General features: G+C 40.6%; 1 protein-coding gene across 1 annotated transcript in view; it reads right to left on the bottom strand.

Moving 5' to 3' along the window:
* tbc1d16 (TBC1 domain family, member 16) overlaps positions 1-23,040 on the bottom strand; it is a 30,703-nt gene extending 7,663 nt beyond the window's left edge. Inside the window, exons 1-8 of the mRNA XM_042504133.1 lie at positions 22,857-23,040; positions 16,937-17,146; positions 14,057-14,219; positions 12,836-13,144; positions 7,217-7,411; positions 6,006-6,153; positions 5,711-5,875; positions 4,954-5,102 (exon numbers count right to left, since the gene is read on the bottom strand). Of these exons, the coding sequence (XP_042360067.1) occupies positions 4,954-5,102; positions 5,711-5,875; positions 6,006-6,153; positions 7,217-7,411; positions 12,836-13,144; positions 14,057-14,219; positions 16,937-17,117 (1,310 nt within the window). The 5' untranslated portion in view covers positions 17,118-17,146; positions 22,857-23,040. The remainder of the gene's footprint in view (positions 1-4,953; positions 5,103-5,710; positions 5,876-6,005; positions 6,154-7,216; positions 7,412-12,835; positions 13,145-14,056; positions 14,220-16,936; positions 17,147-22,856) is intronic.
* Positions 23,041-24,325: the final 1,285 nt, after the last annotated feature.

Genomic DNA, 24,325 nt, shown 5'->3' with positions numbered 1-24,325 from the left:
ACAACCATAAAACCCCCATCTATCCCTCTAAATGTTAGGAACTATATTAGCAATGTACTCTGTGTATGGCACTAATGTACTCAAGTCCTAACAAGCAGAGGGGATTTAATTAACACTGTTTGTTTTCCATGTGGCCCCACCAGGAATAATGAGCGCACACCTGATGCAACGCCATGCAACTGTTTAGTTTCAGTGCCGAGTGTTTGTGTGGTTGGACCCACCCCGGCCACCTTTCTGTCTCTCTCTCTCTCTCTCTCTCTCTCAGGGATGCTACTAGTTAAGTTCATATTTTCATCACCTTATAAGTCTGAGAGTGGAGACAAAAATATAGCTGTGTCTACACAGTGATAAAAAGGAACACTGCTTTAGACGCTTGCATGGCTCAGGACTTATTTCTGTTCATGTTATGTATTTTTTTTACTTTATAGGGACAATTATATAGCACAGACCAATACGTCATATCATGACATTAATAGTATAAGTTAGTTTGCAATGTTCAACTTTAGAATAGGCCTCTAAAATGCACACATTTAAACAAGAAAGTGCACACAAAACAGCACAAGGAACAAACAATGATACAGTAAGATGAACATAACAAACACCAGATCCGTCATATGCCTGTAAAACTTGAGTTTTAAGTTTTATGGCTGAGTCGGGAATCTCATTTATTACTTTCTAGCTACTACTTTCTACTTTGTATTATTATTAGAAAGTAGAAATGTGTAGGGCTGCCCCTTGAAAGTGAGAGATTTGAATAATCAGTTTGAAACCTCTTAGTCAACTGAGATTGCTATAAGTCAAGCAGTGTTTTTTTTTTTTTTTTTTTGGTCAGTGTGCTGTGCAGTGGTTGTGCTGGGGTCGTTTTGGTCCCAAGATTTTGCTGCAGAGTGAGTGCTCTTGACTTTCACGCTAATCTTTGGTATAGAGAGCTCTGGACATGCAGGCAGCGGCACAGAGGAAGAGAGACACTGCACCATAAATCGCTGAGAAAGCATTATCGACTCTTCTGCTGAGAATTTAGTGGTGAATTTACAGCTTAAAGAAACTCAGTATGACAGAGTCTCCGGCTTTTGTTTATAGTGTCAGCAATTGTTGTTGCACATTAACAATCCATCGGCACATGCAGTTAGCATGTTTAGTACATTATGTGAATGTCACAGTCACACTGAACATCCCACTAAGCCAATTCAAACTTGAAAACTTTATATGGAAAACAAAACAAAACAATAAACCTAAAACATTTAAAAGCTGAATATGATTTGACTGACATAATTCTGAGTCGGGTACAGCCCTAGACATTAAAAGTCAGAACTAAAAAATACACAAATAAATCAACTAAATGATTAATCGATATCAAAATAATTGCTGACTGAAATCCTAAGCAAAAATTCCAAACATTTTTGGTTCCAGCTTCTTCAATGTAAGAATTGAATGCTTTCTGTCTGTTTTATCTAATTGTACACTGAATCAAATTTGTAGCCAAGACAGTCATGACCGAGACCAGAGTGTATGGAAACCTAGACAAAAACAAGACTTTGAAGGGTTGACACCAACTCATTACCAAGACCAGGTGTCACACTGTACAACACACTTACAATGTGATGTGTAATATGTAAATCAGAGGCAATCCTCAAATTCATCTCAAGATCCTCATTCACCCAAAGAAAACAAACCAAGATTCCACTTCATTCACATATTTTATCACCATATATTGTGAATGTATAAGTGTACCTGATAAATGTTATGATAAAATAATCAAAAGGCATTGCAGAGGTGAATTTTATATGTCTTCCTTTGCTTTCTATGAGCATAGAAATACACTAAAGAGATGAAATCAACTGTTTTGCAGAGGCGATTTAGAGATATCCCAAAGGTTGAGGTGACGTGACCGGTCATGACATAAAATCAAGAGGCATTTTGGCTGAAATCACAACAAGACTGACTAAAAATGCGATCTTGAGATCAATTTCAAGACCAATCAAGTATTACAACACTACAATGAATATTTTTGGTTGGTCAAAACAAGACATTTGAAGACATCTCCCTGGATATTTTTTCACTACAGACCAAACAGAATCTTTGAAAAAATAAGCAATAATGAAAATAAACATAAGCTGAAAAGTGAACTTCCTCCTCTCTTCCTCACATCTGAACCAAAAATAGAGTTCTTTTGAATTTTAGTCACTTGTTTACAAAGACTATATATAAGCACTTCCTCTTAAAGTTAGCTAGAGAGGACATCTTCTTCCATCAAGCATGCAGTATGTTACACAATAAATTCAAAATGTACTAACATAAACCTTGCAAACAAAGCATAAATATAACTGGCAGTGTTTAAGTGCAAGAAAGAGGATCCAAACGGCCGAAAATGAAAGGATGCTTCACGCATTACCTGGAAAAAAAGTTAACGCTGCACTTTCTGATGAGAATTCCCAGGTATTTTTGACAGTATGAACAATATAGATGGGTTTCTATTTCTATATATAAGCTTTGTTGAGCTTTTGGGTTCTTAATTATCATTTATTTGTGAGTGCAAAGGGCTGTACAAAAAAATAACAAAAACAAGGCACTGACTGAATGCATACATGGAGGTAGATGGAGATGTGAATTCAGACAAGACAGAACAAAACAAAACAAAATGAAGGCAAAACAAAACAGACTAACAAGACACAACAACAAGCATATAAAAGAAATAATCAGGAATGATAGTATTCTTTCTGTTGCTGATATGCAAACCGGTTGTTTTACTTTGCTATGAATGGTTATTGAGGTCACTCACGTACGTGTGTCTGCAACTGGGAAAGAAGAGAGAGAGAGCAAATAACACTCAGAGGAATATACAGAATATAGATGATGAAAGGAGGGATATATATATAATATTGCATACACAAAATAGTGAATACAATACTATGTGGAATCCAATAAATATATTCAACTGCAGAAAAAAAGGGAAGATAATCTCGGCAAAAGGATGTTACTGAGTGATTTTGTAGCAGTTTTTCCCATAAGGACAGTATCCTAAATATTATTTTGCCACTTTCACCAAACTTGTCTGTTGACCAACATCTGCAGTCGTTACGTTCATTCCATTGGCAGCTGCTTTAACCACAGCTAAGGGAAGGACACAAGGTTAGGAGACAAGGAGCAAAACCACAGACATGTATCCTTGCTCCTAATGATCAACCAGTGGCCCCGGAGGCTGCTCTAGTCAAATGCTCTTTAAAGGAATCCACATCAGAGCCAGAACAAGGGCTCCAATTACCTGACTGCGATAAGACCCTCTGAGGTACTCAAAATGTTAATAGGCCATACAGGTGCAACCTGTCCAATTATCATATTCGTTACGGACTGAGCAGCAGAATGTGTGAAAATATGTGAACACTCAAACTTAAGGTTGAGTGATGAAGACAAAGACTCGAGGATGTGCTTCTGCATGTGTGTGTGTGTTTTTTCCGTCTGATGAGAGGGTTTGATCTGATAAGGGCTGACATGTTTTCTCTCAAGAGACCTTTTATTTCACACCCGGCACCTCCCCTTAACACTTCCCTGATTGTGATTATTGATTGCTCAGCGCCTGCGATGAGAAGCCACAACATGCTCACATATGGTTTAATGTTTGACTGTCTGAGCGTTTGGCACCTGATACTGTGGCCATGTGACAGTTTATCTGCTGTTTTACAGTGTCAAGCATACTAGTGTGTCTTAATCAGACTTTTTTTTTTTTAATGAATTGATTTCCATAATGTCCAAAAACCTTAACAGGATAGTTTGGATTTTATTTAGTGGGGTTGTATGAGGTACACATTCATATACCTCTGTTCCACCAAAATTGGTGTGTGTATACGTTTTTTTTTTCAAACACACATGAAAACTTGAGGTTTGGGCCACACAAAATGTTCTGCATCAGACACTTCATACACATCATACCCTTTTTTCCAGTTTTTGTTTTCCTTTGTGCAAGTCATTTTTTTAAGCACAGGAAAACCCACTAAAAATAGGTGATAGACTCTTATCCCATTGCCAGTAGAGCAGAGCTGCGTGCACGGCTCTGCAGCAGGCGTGTATGCCTTTCTCTGTGTGTGTGTGTGGTTTTGTTTTTAGTGTGTCACATTCAACGACAGTCACGGTCACGGACAGGCCAGTCAACGGGTTTGTAAACAGTGGACAGCAGCATGGATGTCGGCCTGTGAAAACTTTACAGTGGTTATTTTTCTATGTCTTTTACTTACTCATTCTCTCAATCTGAGCCAGTTAAATAATTGTGACTACTGCAGAGTCATTTGACCATTTAAGTGTATTCTATATTTAGAATGTTTTCATCGCTTTACCTTTCATTTGATAGCGATTTTCAACAAGGAACTGAGCTAGTTATATTACTCTCTTTAAGGCTGCACTCCACGGACAGCACCAGTTTTAACACAGGAGCTTCTGATCTACCCCTGCCTCATTCAGTCAATTTATTTGTGTTGTGTGATTTTGGTGAATCTGAACTAAATTATCACACAATAACACAGAAAAATGACTGATCAGGGCAGCTGATGAAATATTCTAAGTATAGCATACACTTGAGCTGATACTGACTTTTTTTGTTTTTTAGTTGACTAAAATACATTTTGATGCTGGACTCCATCCACAGCAGTACATTTCTTAGCCTCCATGGCAGTCCTTCAGCCTGCTTACTCAAACAGGGGTTGTGCTGACCATCATCTACTGTACATGTATTTTAAAAATTCAGTTGTAGTCGGACTAACACAATGATTCAGCTTTATCTGACATCCTGATGACCTCATGTAAATGTGCTGACTGACTATAGGTCAGTACCTCATACGACCCCACTTTAAAAAAAAGAACCATCCCTTCAAAATAACTGTCATTATGTGGCACTGAAGCCAGGAAACCCCATATTTCTTTTTATAACAAACACACATGTACTTCTCTCTGCCTGTTCCTCACCTCCTCTGCTGTATGTCATGGTAGTGGGTGCGTTTTTGCAGTCTCCAGGCCTCCCTCTCCTGGGAAGTGGAGTCATAGCTGTAGTAGTGCAGCAGGAAGGGCCACACCTCGCCACGGATGGATGGGTCGATACCGCCAAAGAAGATGGCCTGGCGGTGGATGGGAGGTGAAATAAACACATTGAACACAAAAGGGCAAACAGAGGGCACGAAGTCAGAGATCACATCTTGTGTGAGAACATATCAAATTGTATGCAAACTGGATATGCAGACTGTGGTGAAGGTGACACAGCTTGCACTTGACTATCATCTTACTGATCTGAAGTAGATAATTCACAAGTGCTGCAAAACCCAACAAAACCAAAACTAAAAACCAATATGATCTGTCCGTCCAGAGAAAAACAGTGCTCTTTTGTTCCTGCATTTGTATGTTTAAAGAGGAAATGTTCTTGGTCATAGTCTAACTGCCACTGAGTCATTTCAGTAAGATGTTAAAACTTCAACTGAGTCAATCCCAGAGAACCCAAATGACTAACGGGGGGACACTGGCCAAGACCAACCGTCTCACTATTTACAGCGTGGAGGTGCTTACTCAAATTGAGAGTTGAACACTGTGGGTTCCACTTTCAGAATGACTTTGAGCATGTGTGATTGAGAGAAAAAAATGAAAGAAAAAGGAAAGCTTGCCTGTGTGGATAGCAGCAGGTGAGAGTGATGCATGGATAAAATAACAATTATAAAAACATGCATAGACATACCTTACGTAGCTTATACTCCTCTTCCACCTGCCCATTGTGGTTGAGGTGACGTAACCAGGTGGTGACATCCAGCCGTCGATAAAGCTTCTCTTCTGGGTGAGTCTCAGCTGACGGCAGGGTGGGCCTCTGAATGGAAAACTGCATGCAGGATTTCTCATCTGACACCTGACGGAAAGAGAATCAAATGAAAATGTAGGCACCGAACCAAAATGTGAGTGGGAAACTGGGAGAGACAGGCTGAAAAATTCCTTCGTTTCTCAATAAAACTGGATGCCAAGTAGGATTGTAACCCGACCTGGTCTTTAAGCTGCGTTTCCCTGCAGCACTTCCACTGTTGGAAGACCTCAGCCAGCTTGTCCAGGCCAGCATGATGGAAGTGGAGGATTTTATATTGGCTCTCTCGGCTAGCTATCACCAGCTGGCCACTGGTGCACGCCTCATCACTGCAACAGCATCATAAAGATAAGAAAGATAAGATTCATGAGGGAAATTTGAAGGAATGTGTTTAGTAAAGTAGTAATACACAAATGGAATAAGGCATTTTTTTAACTCCAAATTTAAAGGGACAGTACACTCCAAAATCAAAAATACAAATGTGCCCTCTTACCTGCAGTGCTTCTTATCAGTTTAGATTGTTTTGTGTGAGTTGTAGAGCGCTGGACATATTGGCCATAGAGATGTCTGCCTGCTGTCCAACATATTGGCACTAGTTGGCTCGTGGTGCTCAAAGTGCCAAAATTCTGAAAAACTCAACAGCACTGTCTCTTTCCAGTAATCATGATCTGGTAACTCAAGATGATGCACAAACCTTGTTGTTAGCAGTGTCATTTAGGAACTATTTTCTTTGTACCAAACTACATCTGCCAACCGTATCATAGCACAGAGGAAGGGTCTACCCATGGACGAGAGGCCTGTGCTCATGACAATGCGAGATATAAACATTAAAGGTGTCCTCTTCGGCTGAGTTGTAACATGAGGTAGCTCAGCGGTGCTAGGTGTGTTAGCAGTAGATGCACACTTCCACCTGCGCAGTGATATCCATGACAAGCGTACTTTGGTAGAGAGAAAATAGTTCCTGTGTAAAGCTGCTCACAACGAGGTATGTTGATTGTCTTGAGTAACTGGGTCATGATTTTTGGAAAGAGACATTGCTGTTGAGTTTTTTTTAATGTTTTTTGTTGGGTTTTTTTGAGTGCTTTGAGCAGCCCAAGCTGTGTGCCGTCTAGTTTCACTACACTGAAGAGAAGGCAGACATCTCTACGGCCGATATCTCCAACACTCGGCTACTCACACAAGTAGCACTAATGGTAAGAGGAAAAATATTTATTATTGATTTCTGGGTGAATGGTCCCTTTAACTTATTTCTAATTGTATCCACAACAAAAGTTCAACTAATTATCATAAAACAAATGAACACAGTCCTGAAACCGGCAGCACAGCGTGCACAGTAGCTCAACTAGGTGACCCCATCATGACCTCCCAGTGACCTTTGTAGTCCTTGCTAACCTGAAGAAGAGTCTTAGCGACCTCATGTGACCCAGGTCCACCCTGAAAACGCCGCACAACTGCTCCAGAGCCAGCACCTTCTGCTGCTCCTCCCACCGTGCGCCGTGTGACTGGCCACCGCTCTCTGAAGGGGCGTGGCTATCCAGGCTGGAGGCAGAGCTTGCAGAGTGGGTCATGGACTCCTCGCACAGCTCCCTGGCAAAAAACAAACAAAAAGAGTAGTTTGAATTTTGTGAATGAATTTTTGGTGCTTGATTGTGCTTAAGGAGCCTGAGTCATGTTTTCCGTGAAGCAAAGGAATGAGACTTCAGATATTGTTTATCCCTTCTGCACAAAAATCTCTCCTCTCTTGTGTCTTGCATTCAGAAACACAGAAATTCTTGTATGTGGAACATAAATAATAAATATCATGTAGACAGTGGCTGGTAGTGTTTAGCCCAGCGATAATTGTGCAGACATATAGCTCCGTTCTGCCCTGTTGTTTTGTGTCTCAGTATGGTTCCACCAAGAGGCTGGGAATGGGAGGAATGCATGGAGGCTTCTGAGGACACACACACACACACACACACACACACACACACACACACACACACACACACACACACACACACACACACACACACAAGGAAATCTGTACACACACAAATCACACTGTCTGCTGTCCAATTTCCCCTGTCATTCCCCCATGGCCAGCATGTTGTTCCCGGCACTGAAACCTGAGCCGAGGGTTCCTCTGCTGCAGGACGAAGAGACACACACACACACACACATACACACACACACGGATGCGACAACAACAAAAACAGGCAAAATTGTTGATGTGGCCAACACATCCTGCACCACAGCAGACACACACAAGTTTCTCAATCATAAGAATCACTGGCTGGCATGTCCAATGTCTCTCTTTGTCAGATGCACACACACACACACACAGACACACACACACACAAATGAATGGACCGTAGCTAATGACCATAATGCACTCTCAAACACGTCTAGAGACATGCTAATGCTGAGAAACAGAAATGCATTAAACCCGCTGACATTTGAGAAGAAGACGTCTACATAAAGTTATTTGCTTACTACTTACTATCGAATACACTAACTATTCATTTGTTTAAAAAAAATTTAAAAAATGTTGTTTATTATATGTATAATATTTATATAAAAGAGTTCTACAAGAACTTTTTTTAGCTCTTGTTTGAATGAAGGTGTAAATTTAAAAGATGCCTTTGTACACATCCTTATACTCAGAAAATGACTTACTCTTTACACACATGAACAGGTGAACACAAGTGGCAGGTTGGTACTCAGAGAAGACGAGGGAGGCAGGCCCAGTCTAATGTATTACACCCTGAATCAATCATGTCTGGCTAATCATTTCCCCGTAAGCAGATGGGAAAATAACAAGGCTGATCAATCCAAGCTGCACAGTTTCCTCTGCTATCTGGTGATTTATTGCTCTCTGTCTCATGTATCACGCCACAAACCAGACTGTGGAATACAAGGAGACTGGGAGAGAGGCACAGACAGCTCTGGTGAGGGAGTCAAGCAATCTGAAATGTATTTTAAAGGGACTACTGAACTCGCCTTTTCATAACTCCAATGACTGTCAAGCTGGGGGTGTTAACAAGGCCGACGAGCCAATTTACAGCAAACATTTCCTTCATGCTCCTTACAAGCCGATGTGCAAAAATGCTTTTGCGTATTTCTCCGCATATAAATGAAAGTGCAAAAACTGTGGAAAATGTGGTGAGAAAGCACATGATTCTTGGCATTATAGCATGGATCCTCCGCTGTGCCGCATTCAAGCAGAGCTCAATGACTGATTAACAACGTCTGTCAGCTTGATTCTGTTTGCGTACTGTAGGCAGCAAACGCAAGCAGCAGCCAGGCCATAAACTGTACAGAGAGTACATTATGTAAACAAGCTGTTTTGAAGGAGTCAGGCTACAGCGACCGGCATGTCCCACCAGGCCAGGGCGAGATCAAAACTGCCCCGAGGCTCTTCATAACACCTTTCTCCACACATGCGTACACAAGCTTTACCCTGGGGGAAGTTGCTGCTAGGTCACCCTGAGAACCAGGACCAAGTGCTACAGGCCTCCAGGGACTCCAAGGCCCTTCAGCTAATCCCTGTGGAGTTGAGGGAGGGGTGAGGGGGGTGGTGTGGGCTCTCTGCAATGCACACTCTGGAAGGTGGTCAGTACAATTTTGAGTTTATGGATTTTTTTGTGTCTTTTTTATGAATACAGTGGTACAACAGTACAACCCCCAGTGCCAAAACAGCACACATTTAAGTCAGATGTAGGACTTTCTACACACTTAAGTCTCCTCTAGAAAGGGGATCACAAGATAAAAGTGGGGACTGTAAAAAGTATTAACCCACTTGAAAGTGTTTGTGTTTATTATTTTACAACATGGATTTTAGGGCTGCATGATACACAGTGAGGAAGGATATTATCAACAGATATTAAAGTGTTGTCGGTTCTGGACTTGCAACAAGACCTGTGCTCGTGCCACATCACCCTCTGTATCCAAAACCTGGCAAAATGGATGATGTGCTATTTTTTGAGCCACCAGTTCCTCACTGGCTGTATCATATTAAGTTGCTGGGAACTGTAAATTCACCACTTCTAAGCAGAGGGTAGAAGATAACGCGTCCTCAGAACCTGTGCAGGCCTGAACATGACGTGGAAGAAAAAAAAACAACACAAAAAAAAAAAAAAACACCCCCCCCCCCCACACACACACACACACAGAGAAAGGCATACTTGTCTTCTACAAAGCCGTGTACACAGCTCTGGTCTACTGGCAATGGGAAAGAAAGTCAATCACCCATTTTTAACAGGTTTTCTCATGTCTGAAAAAAATGCCAACACATGCTAATTTTGGTAGAAAAACTGCTTTATCTGACAATAAAAAACAGACATATGCTAAACTTGGAGAATGTCAGGTACTGAGGTGTCCCTGACTGATTTGTATCTGCGACTTCCAAGGGGCAGCTCAACTAAAATTATGAGCAAACATTATAGATGTTAAAAATGATGCCGAGAGCACCCAGGCGAATCTCCGGAGCATACAGACACACTTTCTGTTTCAAACTGAGAACAATACAATACAATAAAGTTTGTTTGGGTATAAAAAATAAAACACAAAATGCGGCTCCCATTCACTGTCTGTGGAGCAGATCCAGACTTCATGTGTGATGACAGCTCTGATTTCTGGCTTTGAGAGAAAGTAGCTCATGTTCACAATATTGATTGAACTGTCCTATGCAATGGAAATAATACATTGGAATCCAAAATTTAGGTAATTTTTCCCTTTAAATTGGAAAAACATGTAGGTCATGACTGGTAGACATACAGTATGTAACTAGTGATTAGCAGTGCTTGCTTTGTTTTAAAGTGTCACAAGCCAAAAACACTGTAAACCATCTATTTAAGATATAATCACATGTTGAAATTCGGCAAGTAAAGCCTCACGAAGGCCGTACGCACTGACAGTCAACAGCATCTTTATAAACTACTGCTAAACTTTCAAAGAACTTGTTAAGAAGCTTGACAGAGATTGCTGTGGATTTCTGTTTTTCACCCTCTCCCACCACTCTCCTCTTTCTCCCCCTCCTTTTTTCATCCGCTCTCGCTCTCCCATACGCGGTTCTTTCTCTTTGAATGATTCCAAGTGACATGTTTCCAGTTCCTGGCCCCTTAACAGTGTCAATTAAAGCAAGAGAGAGAGAAAGAGAGATTGAGTGGGTTCCAGGGTTTTGGCTGCTGCTCCGCTCTCTTCAGTCCTCTAATCCGGAGAGCTGACATTCAGCCCAGCACAACAACCCCGGGAGCACTGGGAATCAAAGGGCTTCACACAGACTTTAGTAAGGGAAGGGGAGGGGAGGGGAGGAGGGGGGCAAGATATTTGAGAGGTGGGCAACACTGAAAGAAACAATATTGAGAAAAACAGAGAGAATGAGTGAGAGGAAAGGATGCAAAATAGAGAGTGGAAGGATTGGAGAGGGAATAGAGGGGAATCTGAGGGAAGAAGGGAAACGCAGGCTGAAGCTGAAGGGTGACACTAACAGCGAGCGAGGCACAGAGGAACGGAGGAAGAGAAGGACAGAGTAAAGGTTAGAAGCTGTGAAGCAGAGAGCGCTGCCAAGTCACACACTGACTGCACTTACAGCAAGCTGGGGTCTGAGAGTGGTTAAAAAGGCCTAAACACACACTGACTCACTCTCTCGCTCTCCTTGACACACACTGACACAGGCTCACACATTCTGGGCAACATGTCAGGCCAAATAGCTGCGTGAGGAAACGACCACGAAGGGAATCATAAAGTCAAATGGCCGTGAGGTCCGAACAGCAACACTATCACTGTCCAGATGGCTCGCCTGATTAGAGAACAGTCCGTGGAAGCTCTGAGGTTTTGGTTTGTAGGATTTGGGGAGTGATTTTGGGACAGCTGTGACGATATAAAACATTTAGCTTTAAGTAAATGATCTTGAACTTGATAACATTTCATGCTTCTCACTGAAGTCATCTACTTGCTTTTCATTGCCAAGGCACATCCAGCTGAAGTGCAGTGAGCCACCGTGTGGCCCTCCGAGCGAAAATCATCCCCCATGTAATCAATTCTTTTCTTTTTGGCTCCACCTTGTGGTACGTTAGAGTAACTGAAAAAACACCTTTATAACCTGTGCTGGGATAGTTACTTTTGAAATGTAATTTGTTACAATTTACTATATAACCTAACTAAGACATGTTTTATTTTAGTAAATTTGCAATATAATTGTAGGAATGTAGGAATTATAAGACAACCCTTCCCCCTCATCTGTAAAAGAAATGTCTCACAAGTCATAACATCAGTCAGACCGCTTTACACTGTATATTTTTGCAGTGATTATTTGGATTTTTTAAGCAACATTGGCAGAGTTTACATAACAACTTAGATACAGTGAGCGTTTTGTGGCTTAATGATACAATTTTCACCTGCTTTATTCAGATTTGATTGCTTTTAGGCAAATACAAGCAACAACGCATCAATAAATATGTTAAATATAATGCCTTAACAAGCAGCTTTTGGACGTTTATCTCACTGAATGGATTTCAAATTGGTACTTTCTCCTGTACAGAATATACTAAGTTTAGTCAAATTCAGCAGCTCTCTGGCTTTTCAATGCTGGTTTGACAAGAAAGGAGAGAAACTTCCAGTAGAAAATGTAGTAGTAGTAAAAATGAGCTTACGTAGCCACAGTGCATTTTACTTGATTTTATGCATTGCAAAATTTAGAGCATTAATATATCCGCAAACCGCTATTTGTTATATACAGTGGCGTCCTGAGCAGAGACTGACGTCGCACTGCCTCTGTGTGTTGTAATCTGACCTTCTCCGCTGCATGTGCATGTTAGTGCATGGGTGCATCCTACTAGCTTGTCGCTGCCACTTTGCACTGTGCTCATACAGCGATTATGGTACGTGTCCATGCAAAAGTTTTGAACACGGGGTGCTGTGCCGACTAATTTCCCCACCACTGAATGACAAAACAAAGAATTAACTCAACTCTGTTGTGTCAAGATAACAAACATAAACAGAGAAGCCCATTCCACCCCACTCACTGACCTGCTTTCACTGTCCAGGAAGACTGAGCCGCTGCTTTCACAGAGGGCCTCGCTGACAGGGGACAGGCAGAACGGGGAGGAGAAAGTGTCGGAGTCCGAACCCATCGTGCTGTCCCGACTCACTTCGTCTGACAGCTCGCAGGAGCCCTCGTCGCCTTCCTCCCCTGCCGAGGGCAGCTGCTGCTGGTGTGAGGAGGGATCCGCTCCTGCCTCTACCACCAGGCTGTGGCTCTCTGCAGAGGTGCTGCTGGTAATGTTCCTCTCCTCATCCTCGTCCTCCTCCTGGGCTGCTGGGTGACGGGAGTGGGGTCTGGAGGGGACGGTTGGTTTAAAACACCATCAGTATCATGTATAACAGTGAAACAGGGCTGCACACTTTTTATCTCAGTGCAACAGCAGCTATCATAATGCATAATGCATAATGCATGATTTTTTTTAAGGGAATATCAGAAATGTGTAATTGACTACCATCAAAATAATGTACCTAAACACTATTTCTGTCCTAAAATCAAAGAAAAATCTTAAAAATGTCCTAAAATCCTGTAAATGTCGCACTGCCTTGCTTAGCAAGTTGAGTATCAATGTTATTCATTCATTCATTTTCTGTAACCGCTTGTCCTCGTAAGGGTCGTGGGGGGGGCTGGAGCCTATCCCAGCTGTCATTGGGCGGAAGGCGGGGTACACCCTGGACAGGTCACCAGACTATCGCAGGACACATATACACGCTCACAGTCACACCTACGGGCAATTTTAGAGTCACCAATCAACCTGAGCTGCAGTCTTTGGACTGTGGGAGGAAGCCGGAGACCCCGGAGAGAACCCACGCAGACACGGGGAGAACATGCAAACTCTGCACAGAAGGGCCCCCGCCCACGGACCGAACCCCGTTCCAACCAGGTTTTGAGCCAGGGACCCTCTTGCTGTGAGACTAACCACGATGCCACTGTGCCGCCCGTATCATTTTTATACTGCATGAAAAAAATCCTGGTCAGATTTTAGTCTTTTAAAAGTATTTTCAAAGTCTTCTAGAGTACCATAAACATTCGATAGCTTGCTTAAGTTTCACCTTTCCCATAACAACAGATGTAACAGTCCTGTAAAACAGTAGCTTGCAGCACATGCACAAGGAGTGTCGGGAGGAGGGGCCACGTTTAAACGTTGTGTTTACAAACACTAACTGACAGTTCCTGCATAGTCTACCTTTAAGTAATTACTTCCCTACCGTCGGCCTCGGCGGCGTGCGTTCCTGCGTACAGGGGAGCTCTCCGGTGTGATGTAGCGCAGCGCCTCCTCATCCTGCCTCTGGATTCGGGAGTTGGGCACCCACGTCAGAATCAGGGTGGTGCCCAGGCTCTCATCCTTCTCCGTGTGCACGCACAGGTAGCCTGCAGGGGGCAACATAAACTAAGGTTAATATAGAAACTACTATGTTGAGAAAAAAAAAAAATCAGGCAACATAAGGGGGAATGACAAAACTTTTAGTAGCCGGAAGACAAACACGAGAGGAGATAAACACACAAAGAGGTGAGGACACACCCTGAGATGTGAGTAACAGCCTTAATACACACACAACTGGAGGATCACAGGAGATAAGAGATGGAGAAATAAAGGAAACGCTGTTAGTCTTCATACCAGGCTGCTAATGCTCTCATTTTTAAAACCACAAAGCCAAAATCACACATCCTTTACATGCATAAACAACACAAGAAGACCACAGAAAAATGTCACACTGTGTTACAGCAGTCTGAGTAAAAACGTAGGAATAATGCATGTTTAGTTTTACAGACGTTAAAGTGAAAGCAATACAAAAGCCCACATAAAGCTGACAGCAGGACATCTGGCCGACAGCTGTAAATAAGCCGTGTGTTTGATCTAAGCTTTTAGTAAGCTCGACCTATATTTTACCATCTTTCAATAAATCTCACACAGTGCTTTTGATTAACCCTTTGAAACCTGAGCAAATTGTTTTGATTTCTTCCAAGAACATAGCGGGGGAGGCAACAAGCTACTTACATGTCCTGAAAATTAGCACAAAATGAGTAAAAAGCTGCAAAAAAATTTTTTTTTTAAACTGAAAATAGCAAAAAAGAAACCAAAACAATCAAGAAAATCAAAAAAGATGGCCTCAAAAAGTGCTGAAAATTAAAGACATATATGTATTTATTTTATAAATTACATTTTTATTTTTTGTGACATAATTTTATAAATATATTTTCCTGACATTTATTTTTTGGATAATTTTTTTAAAACAAGTTTTTAGGTAAGATTTCTTGCGGGAATTGTGGGACATTTCTTGCAAAAGCTGGTCATTGTCTTCCCCCCCCCCCCCGATATTTTTAAAATAAATCAAACCAATTTGCTCAGTTGTCAAAGGCTCGTATAGTTTGTAAAAGGCGTCTGAACGCAGCACAAGAAAACTGATGTCAATCCAGGTTTCAGAGGGTTAAATTAAGATTTGGGAGTATTACCATCCAATTTTGTTCTATATTTCTATTCTATTTTTCTTTTAAACACTTTTTATTTGTGTCTTTTCATATTGCCTTATTTTTCCTGTTACAGTTGTTCCAATACCAATACCAGTATCGGAAACATCCGTAGAAGTGCCTAAAAAGCTTAGTTTTATTAATACACTTTCAAGTAGTTTTATACCCAGATAAAACTGCAGTTTTCTCGGTTATTGATATGCTGCTTTAAATCTGCCATATTTGGATGAGAGGATGGCAAATACTGTTTTAGAGCGGCAAAGAAGAATTTATTGTAATGCGTCCCTGTAAGAAAAAAAACTGTACTGGAACAACTCTGTTTCTTTTATATCTTGTCTTAAAAATTTGTCTTTGTGTATGTAAAGCAGTTTAACGCTAAACAGATATAACAGATAAACAGATATTTTCCTCCACATTTTGGCCTCTTGTCCACATGCAAACAGTCTAAGATCACAAACACAAAGATTTTTTAAGGCCCTCTAAGGTGCAGAATTTTCAAAACTTCAGTCGCTGCACCACTTAACAGACAGAGAATCTGCTGCACCCAGATGCAGATATTTATGCTCCACATCAGCATCTGTGGTTTAAAGTGCACAAGAAATGTCAGTTTTGGATCAGGGCGGACCGAACCTGCAGATGGTGAGACACTTTCCAGAGTGGAATTGTTTTCAATGAGGAATGGGAGGGAAACTTTAGCATGTCCAGAGCACCACTCATCTGTTTGAGTGAGCTCCTTCATCCTTTTATCAGAGGGGAATCAGCAGTGACGAAATCTCCACTAGATGTTTTAAAAACATTATCCTGTGCTCTTTATTAACTTTGCGACAAGGGTAAACTGCTGAAGACGGATAATGCCGGTCAGCCTTTGGTGTCATTTTTACATTTTAGTGTGGATGGAGATTTTTTGTATAATTACGACGGAGGATTAGGGCCACATTAAGGGAACATTTTTTAAATTATTTACGAGATTAAACTCATTATTAACGAGAAAAAAGTCATAATGACTAAGACATAATGATAATGACTTTTTTCTCATTAATAATGAGTTTTTTTCTCGTTAATAATGAGTTTTTTCTCGTTAATAATGAGTTTTTCTTCGTTAATAATGACTTTTTTCTCGTTAATAATGAGTTTTTTCTCGTTAATAATGACTTTTTTCTCATTAATAATGACTTTTTTCTCGTTAATAATGAGTTTAATCTTGTAACTAATGACTTTAATCTCGTAAATATATATTTTTTTTCCTTAATGTGGCCCTAATCCTCCGTTGTATATAATGAAGTTTGCGTGGACAAATTTTTTTTTTTTAAAAAAAACAGAGGGGAAACAAATATTGGTTTTCAAATATTTCTGTCCATGTGTAGACGGGGCCTAAATTACCTTAGTGTTGAAAGGTGCTATGCATGTATACTGCCCAGATACAATTGCATTTGTTAGTTGAAATACAGTAGATACGTGATTCTATTTGTGTATAAAGAAAGAAAAACATGTTAATGGGTGGGGTGCTGCCGAAGCATTGGGTCAGTGTCACTGCACTGGTCACTTCACATCTGACTCTACACCTCCACTGACACAGAAATACAACAGAAAAGACACTTTGAACATCCGTGCAGCCTCACCTGGGTGGTGCTCTGCCAGGCCAGGCAGGGGCTCTGCGGGGTGCACACAAACATTATTTTTGGAGAAGATGATCTCGCCATCCAGGCCTGAGCGCAATGATGAGCCCCCCGCCCCGGGGTTAAAGGTCAGGAGGTCGGAAGCCTTGGAGGAGGCACGCCGCAGGAGCCGACCCAGAGACATCTCAGGCGCCAGGACACTGGGCCCATCCTCTGCAATATTGGGGAGTAGAGAGAAGAGTTTTAGGAAGAGGAGAGGAGGTCAGTCCTTGATAGTGATGACATGAGAGTGTTAACGAGCAGGAGAAGACTTTTTTATTTTATCTTTTTTATTAGATTTTTTTAGCATTTTTGCCTTTGTTAGATAGGATAGATCAATAGCATGAAAGGAGGAGAGAGAGGGGATGACATGCAGCAAAGTGCCGTGAGCTGGAATCAAACCCGCGGTCACTGCAGCAAGGACATTGCCTTCATTCATGCTTTATCCACTAAGCCACCGGACCCCACAGGAAGAGACATTTAAGAAAATAAGAAATACTGCCACGCAGTTATATGCCTCTTCCATGCACCAGTCAAGTTGGACTTACAGTTTACATCCATGTCTGTGAAAACAAGGATGCTTCACACACAGGAGGGCGATACTATCAGCACAGTTTCAAAGTGGTTTTGGGGGGTCCTTGAGTTGTGACCTTGACCTTTAACCTTTGACCACCACATTCTAATCAGTTCATTGTTGAGTCTAAGTGGACTCTTCTGCCAAATTTGAGGAAACTCCCTCAAGGCCATCTTCAGATACTGCGTTCATGAAAATGAGAAGGATGCAAGTTCACAGTGACCTTGACCTTGAAACACCAAATTCTAATCAGTTCATTGTTAAGTCCAAGTTAATTTCTGTGTCAAATGTGTGTTCTTGAGACATTACTTTCACAAGAACAAGAATCGGAAGAATGTATGATCACTGTGACCTTGACCTTTGACCACTAAGATCTAATCAGCTCATCCTTGAGTCTAGTTGAATGTTTGCACCAAATTTGAAGAAATTACCTTGAGGCGTTTTTGAGATATTGCTTTCACAAGAATGAGGCAAATACAAGGTAACAGAGACCTTGACATTTGTTTTTTGGGGGGCTTTTGAGAGGAGCTACTGGGCAACCCAGGATCTTAACCTTTGACCCCAAATATCCAATCAGCTCATCCTTGAGTTCAACTGAACGTTTCTGCCATATTTTAAGAGATTCCTTGAGGGCGTTCATGAGATATCATGCTCACAAGAATGTACCGGACGAGGTCAAGGTGACCTTGACCATTGACCTATGACCACCAAAATCTAACCAGCTCCTCATTGAGTCCAAGTGAATGTTTGTGCTAAATTTAAACAAATTCCCTCAAGGCCTCAGCTATCACCAGCATGAAGAGGAATCCTGACAGTCAGATACATATTTTAAGGACAGTGTGACACAGCTTTGCACTGAAGGTACATACATTTTTTTACACTATATGGCCGCACACACCTCACCTACACTTCACCTCCCCTGTCACACGTGTCCCTGTATTTACTGCAGTGTCCTCTCTCTGCAGCGCTCAACCCCACAATCCCCTCTCCCCTCTGTACTTGTTCAGCATTTCCCCAAGCCACGTTTTCATGCCTCCACCTACTAACACAAACACATTCACAGGATCTGCGGATACTGTACTAGTAGTGTGTAACCGTCCCACCTTCTGTCAACAACATACACACACACACACACACACACACACACACACCAGTGTGTACACACACAAAGACATGTGCAAACACACTTCACTTCATCCGTGTGAAATTCCAAGCAGTTATCAGCAGCCAACAGATGTCATCAACAGCAGCGCTGAACTGGGATCAGCATGTCACACCACCAGAGTTTAGCTCGTCTGCTTCACAGAGAAAGTCTTTTGTGATGTCAAGTAAAGCAAAAAGTAACACAGCTTCTCTGATGTCGCAGCACAGGGTGCTGTTGAGGACTTTTTTCTCCGAAAAGGTTTAAAGCGAGTCTTACGTTTTAGGCTCAAAGAACATTAAAAGCAAAAGAAAGTCAGATTTTTTTATTTGCTCACCTCACACAGAACTCATTCATTCATTCATTTTCTTTCTCTTCGCCTTCTCATGAGCGTCTTTGGACTCACATCATGTGTGTAACCTTGTTTTCTTGTTGGCTGAACACTGACATGTACTCCCCACTCCATCTGAGGAATGTTCCCTCCTTTTTCCTCGGAGGGCATGTTTACCTCTGCCTGATTAAGCAGGCACCCCACTTCCTGATGCCAGGCCCCAGACAGGAAGTCTGCTGGCACAAAATCCAGGCATGACCTGTGAGAGGAGGCGTACTGTAGGCCATCATTTGGTTTACATTTAAAAAGTTTAGGGGTGTTTTTTTGGACAGAGTTTTACCAGTTGCGCAGTACATTTTGTAAATAGGGCTGCTGTTCTTGGCAGATGTAAATAATGTCAGCCAAGTTTACTTGAAAAGGGTTTCTACGGCTTTAGGCAAGATACAGTTCAGATTTTTTTTAATGCCACTCTAAATGAAATTTAAGACTAATCTTACAATAAACATAATTGAAGGAAAAAACATATATATATACTATTTTTTGAGAAAAAAACTAGAATCTTACTTCCCATTTCTAAGTATTTTTAAATACTTTAAAAAAAAAAAAAAAAAAAAGATTTTTATTTTTCCCACTGTAATACAAATTAAGCCTTATCTTAAGATGAATAAAGTGAATGCCTTTCAAGACTTTTAGGGATTTGTAGGTAACCTGTATGAAATTTTAGAAATTAAAAAAAAAAAAAAAAAAACACCAAAAAGTTTGGCCATGGTAAAGTTTTGACATGTCCAAAAATATTTAATTTTACTTCACATATGCAGCCAACAATATTTCGCATTTTTACTTGATAAACGACTGAAACAATTAATCCAAATCTAAATGGCACTTTCTTTCTGTCAGCTAATTATTTAGCCTACAATAATCACAAGTAAACTCATGAGGTAAGCAGCAATTATTTTATATGCTTTTAAATTATATATAACATATATAAATCATTATAATCTAAACAAAAAAAATGACTTGCTAGCCAGGGCACCACTCCTCTATCCACAAGCCGCAACATTAGACTACTACTGATTATTAGCTGCTGCCACGGGGCTATTTGCATGATAACTGCTTCAAATAACACCACACTACTCCAACTGTAAATAAGAGGACAAACGCAGCGTCCACATGCTCTGCATTCCTGCACCACACACACACACACATACACACACATACAGCACACACACAGGAAAACATGTTATCTCGACATGACGACAGGCCGGGATCTCACACATGACACACAGCTGTTTGCAGCCTCATAGCATCAATAACATTTTTCCCTGCTGTGCTGCTATCCAGAGGTTATTTTGGTCAGTATGTGATTACAGAGCCACTCGGGTCAGTTTGATAGAGCTCGTTCAGTCCAGTCCTCTCTTCTCGCTTCATCTTTTATGCTGTCAACACCCCAGTGCGCTCACACACCGCCTGTCTCCTCTGACCTTTCACTGTTTCATCAAATGATTCACATCCTTTAGGACATCCTCGTCTAATCCCACTGCGACCTGCAGAAGACGTCACTATTTTTTTTTCTCCTCAAACTTTTAACAGATTGTCTTCCAAAAAGAACCTGCAACTTACGCCATGGAAATTTAGCTGCGAGTACAGAAGCAGACAGAGTCTCAGTTTCTCACCTCTGGGCTACTTTAATTAAGCTGTCACGCTGACATTTGAATAGAGGAGCCAAAACTGAAAAACCTCTTTACATCTGTGCTGTATACTGACGTGCCTGAGGCAGCTGAAAGGAGACCAGCCACAAAGAAGCCTGAAAAACAAGGTACTTGAGGATTCTGCAAAAGGCTGGGTAAGTTATGAGGACATTTTATGGGTGACTCAGTGTAGGAAGCATATTTTTCTTTGAGGAAAATAGTTATAAAGACCTTCATTAAAGAAATAAACTATGTGCCCTAAAATAATAATAATAATAATAATACATTTTATTTAGAAGCGCCTTTCTCAGCATTCAAGGACACATTACAAAGATAAAATAATTATAATAAAACAACAGCTGCACACAAGCTAAAATGTAAATACACCTTTCTGGACAGGTGGCTTATTTTTTCAAAATGAGGCATTAAAAACACAAAACCACTTTAACCACCAGCTGGTATTGAGTGATGTAACTTTGACAATTGATGATTTTCATAAAGAAACAAAAGTTATTACATACTTCTGTTCTGGGGAAAGTGCTAAATTGTGCTTAAATTTGTTGCCTTAAATCTCTGATGTATAGATATCAGCGTACTGTATTCGTCAACTGATAAGCAAGCAGGCTCAGAGAAAATATCGATAAAATCGCAATATTTAGTGTGGCAATATTGTATCAATAAATGTGTGTAAAGTATTATTTTTTTTTTATTACAAATTGTTAATATTGCAAATACAAAATGACATTTTTGGTAGCCTACAAGAATAATAAAATCAGTTGCCTTTTTCAGTCCACTCGACACATTTTGCTGCAAAAAAAATGACTGAAGTGAGAAACTTTCTCTTTAAAACTTTATCTTATTATAAATGTTGACAAAGTTTGTATTTGGGGGACAAAATCTTAAACTGAAAAAAAGGTACAAAAAATTAATAAATCACACTTATCGTAATACTATTAAAAAATAAATAAATAAAAATTTCAATCAACCCAGTAATTCCTGTAGAGATCAACTTTTTCTTTTTCAAGAGAAACCTGGCAAGTTTATAGCTCCAGGTATTCCCATGCGGTCTCCCATCCAAGTACTGAGCCGGCTAAACTTCCACATCAGAAAAGATCGAGCACGTTCAGGTTGGTTTTACTGCACGACTATAGTATCCTGATAATATCATATTGCAGGGCCTTTGGTGATTCTTAACCCTAATAAGAAAGTATGGTAAAAAAAAAAAAAAAAAGAAAAGGCAATGAGCAACTTGGTAAGAAATGTTCAACGAATTCAGAAAATTATTTTTAAAAACTAGGGAAAAATGTCTGGGGGAAAAAAGAAAAAAACATTTTTATTTCATTAATTTAGTTATTCTATTTCAGGTTTACAAAAACTTTCAGTGTTGAGGCATGTCACAACTTTCTTTTTCTTAAATTGTCAGGTAATTTTCTTGTACTCATTCATAATTTTTAGCCAACTTTAGTGTCATTTCTTCCATGTATTAGAGAGAAATCAAGCCAATGTGCTCTTACATGTTTTTGCTCAGGTTTCGAAGGTCCTTAAAAAGTATAGGTGGCTGTTTTGACAGTAAATAGCGATACTGGATAAATAGCTGGGTCAAAACACACCATTAAAAAAAAAAAAAGAAAGAAGTCACAGCTCAGTCACCCCCTCCTCTGATAAATAAAGAACAGTCCCTAAACTAAATGCACAGAGGCTGGCTGGAGGTGGCCTCTCCCTGTCCTGACTGTGGACAAATGCTCTGTATAGTAGCAGCCTGTGCAGCAGAGGCGTGCCATGATGTCGGGGTCTCCATCAGCTCCTCTGACAGGCAGCATCCGCCTGACAGGACGAGAGGGGAGGATGGGACACGGTTTCTGCCACCACAGCACTATTTCCACACAGGCCCACACTCGTATACGTGTGTGTTTTTTGGCCCGAGCAGCTATCTGTACCGTCTCGAGCATAAATATTTTAGTTTAGCTACCTCCACCATGGCCGAAATGCTTTGCTAGTTGCACTTCACGGTGTTAACTTTAAAGTTTGTTTTAGCAAACGACAACAATGTGACATTATTCGGAGAAACGTGTCCCTCCTGGTAGTTGGCATACACCTGTTCCAGCAGGAGAAATGAATGAAAAGCAGAAACGGGGCCAAGCGGCTCTCACCTTCAGTCCCGCCGCAGGAGTCTACAGCCCAGGTCGGACATCCATCTCACCGGGCAGCCGGGGACCGAGCAGCATGTACCGGCGTCGTTTCACCGCCTGTTTCCCCCCCCAAAATTTAGCTCAGCTGTTACGGAGTGTAGTCTTGTTTGTACCGCTGTGTTTTCCGACAGTGACACCACACGTTTGACTGCTGCTCCTTCTACAGCGAAAAAAAGACACTTCCGGTTTTCCCTTTCAAAGTAAAGCGTCCATTTGACGAACATGGTGCTTGTGTTGCAAAATGTGTTTACTTTATGACACAAGTAAGTTCAAACCAGGCGGAAAATCAATCAATAAATAACATAAATAGACACAAGTATGACCACAAACGGGGGTTTGCCAAATTAGTAATATAATAAAGCTGTAATATTTGCATAAATTAATTGTTTTGTTTGTTTTATTACATATTTTTAAGCTTGATGTTGTTTTACCCAAACTTCTACCAATTGGTACATTGTCTATATATATGTAATACATTAAATTACAATACATTTTATGTATTTAGTGTATTTGTAGTTTTTACCATTTAGTATGTTTTGCATATTTAAAGCTTTCTATACTATATTCTTGATATTGTGTAATCTTCAGATATTCTGTAGATATGTATATTCTTATTCTTACAGAATCTGCTTATCTATCCCCTTCTCATTCTCAGAGAATTTGGATTTTTGAATATTGTCAATGTTCTTGCAAAAATGTCCATGAGATCCAGCTGGAATTCATTTCAAAAGATAGTCACATGTACACATTTAAAAAAGAAATGTTCACGTGTTTTTACCATACTGTTACATTTGTATTTTCTTTTGTAATTTTTTTTGAATTTACTGCGCTTTAATTTGTCAGCGGAACTTGTCTTACTTCCTTTAATTACTTTATCATTTGTGTCTAACTTGACATAGCAACTCCGGACCCCCCCCCCCCCCAATTCTGCTGCTTCCGGAATGCCAAAGACTGTTTTCATCACTCACAACTGTGAGTTTTATCTTTAAGTCTGACAAAACGGGAAGGCATCAGGGCATTACTGCATTTTAAAGTATAAACAAATATATTTTAAGTACACCAAAGTCCTCACCTGACCCGGCCTACTTTAAAAATCTGACCCTCTTTCATCACCAGTGACGTTTTAAAGGACACCAGTAAAAGCATGGATGCAGTTGGTCCATCATCAGGACCAGAGCTGGAGCCAGAGCATCTCCTCACACCCCGTACCTGTCCGTTTAAAACCTGTCTTACTTCAGCCGACAAATCATTTAACTGGTCGCTAAATTATTCATGCACAATCTACTGCCTGCAAACTATAAATTTAGTTGTTTGTAATTTGTGTGCAGGTGATCCTCCACTGGCACTTTTCTTATATAAACAGGCTCTATTTTGATGCAGTTTTATGTACTCTGGCACCTCATGTAAACTAAAAGTACAAAAACAATTTC

Source organism: Plectropomus leopardus, chromosome 17 (genome assembly GCF_008729295.1).
Source record: "Plectropomus leopardus isolate mb chromosome 17, YSFRI_Pleo_2.0, whole genome shotgun sequence".
NCBI classification, from domain to species: domain Eukaryota; kingdom Metazoa; phylum Chordata; class Actinopteri; order Perciformes; family Serranidae; genus Plectropomus; species Plectropomus leopardus.
The sequence above is the reverse complement of the archived record's forward strand: the minus strand, read 5'-3'. Positions and strand labels throughout refer to the sequence as shown.